The sequence below is a fragment of the Cyprinodon variegatus genome, unplaced genomic scaffold (assembly GCF_000732505.1).
Source record: "Cyprinodon variegatus isolate N-32 unplaced genomic scaffold, C_variegatus-1.0 Scaffold318, whole genome shotgun sequence".
NCBI classification, from domain to species: Eukaryota; Metazoa; Chordata; class Actinopteri; order Cyprinodontiformes; family Cyprinodontidae; genus Cyprinodon; species Cyprinodon variegatus.
Window position 1 is genome coordinate 301,821 of NW_015150771.1, and position 3,481 is coordinate 305,301.

Sequence of the window (3,481 nt, forward strand, 5' to 3'; positions counted from 1 at the left end):
TATTGGTAGGGACAAATAGGTCCTTCCAAAATTTTGGTAGGGACATGTCCCTATGGTCCCTATGCAAACCTACGCCCATGACACAAATTGTGTCTGCTTTAGAATTCTGTTTTATCATTTTATGGTGCAAAACAATCAAGAGCTTTTTTAGGAACAATGATGTAGTAGAATGCAATACACCCTTTCCTGTTCTATTCATTTGCCAGTCAAATTACACCCTCCTGACTTTAAACCCTGTATTTAGGCAGATCTAATGTGTGCCTAAACTGCATCTGTCAAAAACAATCAACCTCAGGGAATATCAACAAGGAGCACAAAGGGTCCAAGGGTTACAGCAGAAAAGCCAGTTTGTAACACCCACGTTTTAACTTGGATCGGACCAAGTTGGCGTTCTCTCTGGTCTCCTTGTTCAGCAGCTCCAGCTCATCTTTACCTCCTAAAACAAACATCAAACAAATTTGCTTTAGGGATTTGCACATTTCTGTCTCTGCATGTTGTGTCTAAACTAAAGAAATAAGCTTCATTCACTTTTCTCTGTATGACAGCGCTATAGTTATCAGTAATTTTATAGACAACATAAAGGAACAGTCCATTCAGCTAAAATATAGCAATGAAAGGTTAAACATCTAAAAGCACTGGTTGCATAGATCTAAGAAACTGGAAGAATGGCTGTATTACCTTTTCCAGCTACAAGAACTATTATGTCTGTTTCTGTGGACCTCACTCTGTGCCCCTTCTCTAAACAAACAGAGCTCTGTTTGTCAAAGGTTGTTAAGCTTCTATCGTTTCTCATGCTCTAGTTGGCTCTTTGGGGATGTCTAAGATCTTAATAGATTTCTAAAAGTAATAGTAAAGTTATCAAGAAAGACTTGTGACACAATTCAGAAGTTTTACTTGATTTTCCCAAAAGTCTTACTCTTGCTGCTGTTTGAAGATGAGAGGATGCAGCTGTGTCTTCTTTCCATTTCCTCTGCTTGGCTGGAGATTTTTTCTATGAGGCTTCTTACTTCATCCACCTACACACACGCACACCCACAAACAAACAAACAATAGCATTAGGCTACTTAAAATGTCATCACTGAAACATACAACTTGCAAAACTATGTGTCTGACAGGCTTATCTGTGTTTACACGAATAGTGTTATATAAATAAACCTGCCTTACGTGTTTTATCAAGTGTAATTACAATTGAACAGATCTTTTAGCATCAATAAACATTTTGGCAAAAGGGCACCTTTTAAAAGATTGAATATATTACAGTTTATGCAAAGGTATCACTCAGTTCAAGTAATCCCTTTGTTCAATAGTGGAAAAATGTTCATAAATACAAATAATATTTAGATTTCTTTCTATTCCTTTTGAAGTTTTAAATCTCATCTCCCTGTAACTGTTTTTAGTAATCTTGAACAGTGATATTATCTGCTACTCCAGTGGAAAGTTGTTCAGTCTGATTTCATTTGTTTTATTTTTCAGAACAACTTCTATCTTTATGAGTCAAAACATTTTTTCAAGGCGTTTTTTGTGCTTTATGTGTAATTATTAAAACTGTTATTTTTAACTTAAACCATTTCAATAACGCAATTTAACCAATTCAATTACCAAGTTTAATTGCATATTTAATTGCATTTACAGCATATTCAAAAAAAAGCACATATTAGCACCCTTAAAACAAGGGTGATGTTTGTCTTTATAATTTTTTTATACAGCTTTTTAAATATATATCAGGTTGTTTTTTAGTTTTTTTATACAAAAACAAAATAACGCTGTCTTTAAGATGTTGGTGAAACACACAATTGGCCGTTACCTCATGCAACCAAGTGCAGCAATAACTACTTTAGGGCTGAAATAATTAATCCGATTATTTGATTATTGAAATAATCGTCAACTAATTTAACCATAGATTAATAGTAACTGGAGTATAGACTTTAAAAAATGGTTTTAGTTGACAGAGCAACCCACTTAGAGCAGTAACTATACCAAATAATTATATATATATATATATATATATATATATATATAAACATTTTTGCATTTAATAATGCAGTTAACAATCAACAGATTAATCGATTAGCTAAATAATCGTTAGACATAGCTCTAAACTATTTAGCTGTTTTGTTATCTCTATAGTATCTCATAAAACTGAATAAATCTTATTAGTTGTATTTTAAGAGTGTGGCAGATAACTGCTTTTCACACAGCCAGGTAAGATTAAAAAAATTTGTATTCCTACAGCTTTTTGGCTTTCCCATTCACAAATGTATGATTTCTTGTGACATTTTCCTGACATCCATGCAGTTTTCCTGCATATGTAAACTGAAAAATGAAAATAGAGAGGGGAAAAAAAGGCAAAAGAGGTCATTTCTGTAAAATAACTCTCGTATTAAGACTAATGTGCAGAGGGAAGTCTGTTTTTAATTTAAATACATTTTTGCAGCTTCTGCTTCCATGTTTTGGTTTCCCCTTTATATTTGTAACTTACCGTTTTAAAAAAATCATCCATGTCTTCCGCTTTCTTCATTGAATTGCTCATATTGAACATTTCCTATAAGTAAAAAAAAAAAAAAAGCAAAATGTATGTTTTCAGAAATGTTTTAGCTTTAAAAAGAGAGTTCCGTCAAGGTGAACCGCTGCTCCACACAGAACTACCGTCTCTATTAAACTTTGTTAACTGAATTTAAGTAGCTTTTACCTGCTTTCCTCTGGTATTTACTACGGTAACAAAAACAACAAACTATAAATGTGAAAGTCTATATATTCAGGTCGGTATAGGTGAGAGATCCACTTTACCTGCAGTCGTCCTGTGCTCCTGACGGATGAGGTCATTGCACGCACCTGTGAAGGGCGTGGGCACGCACGCGCGCTCCCGTGCAGCCAAACAAACAAAGGGAGCGCCTACACCGCCTGGCTGTTTGAAAGCTTTTAGTATATTAAAAACAAATCTATAAATTCGTATCGCTAAGAATTATGGTACGTTTTAAAACAGCAAAAATGACCCACAAAAGACCTTCGTTACTCGCCTTCGGGTTTTTTAATTAAAACGAAAGTTGTTCCCGTTTTTTTTTTTGTTTTTTGTTTATTTTGATTGGTCAGCATAGGCACACAAAGGGCGACACATCCACCAATAAGAGGACGGCAGGTGAGACGCCTGGGTACGCTCCTTACCGATCACCTGGTGATTGACCTGGATATGCTGATCATCAAAGTGTGAAAAAGGAGTTTCCACATTAAGTATTGAAAATGTGCGGGTTTGTTTTTATCGAGGCATTACAGCTAGAGCAGCTGGGGTCTTTGAACACACACAGACATGTTATTTTGATGTGGAGTTATGGAACTTATCCAGGATATGAGCAGCTGGCACCCACACAGAACGATTATTTTCATAACAGTCAAATGCCAAAAAAGACACTTACTGTTTCCATGAAAGGAAAAATTCCCATATATTAATACAAATTTGACTGATTGCAAGTAAACATCCAAGCAT

General features: G+C 34.9%; 1 protein-coding gene across 2 annotated transcripts in view; it reads right to left on the minus strand.

Moving 5' to 3' along the window:
* The window catches only part of LOC107090962 (syntaxin-2-like), a 6,285-nt gene extending 3,323 nt beyond the window's left edge, over positions 1-2,962 (minus strand). Inside the window, exons 1-4 of one of the 2 annotated variants that reach the window (XM_015384624.1) lie at positions 2,788-2,962; positions 2,480-2,542; positions 917-1,016; positions 362-436 (exon numbers count right to left, since the gene is read on the minus strand). In XM_015384624.1, coding sequence (XP_015240110.1) covers positions 362-436; positions 917-1,016; positions 2,480-2,542; positions 2,788-2,823 — 274 coding nt within the window. In that variant the 5' untranslated portion in view covers positions 2,824-2,962. The other variant, XM_015384625.1, reaches the window with a different exon arrangement.
* Positions 2,963-3,481: the final 519 nt, after the last annotated feature.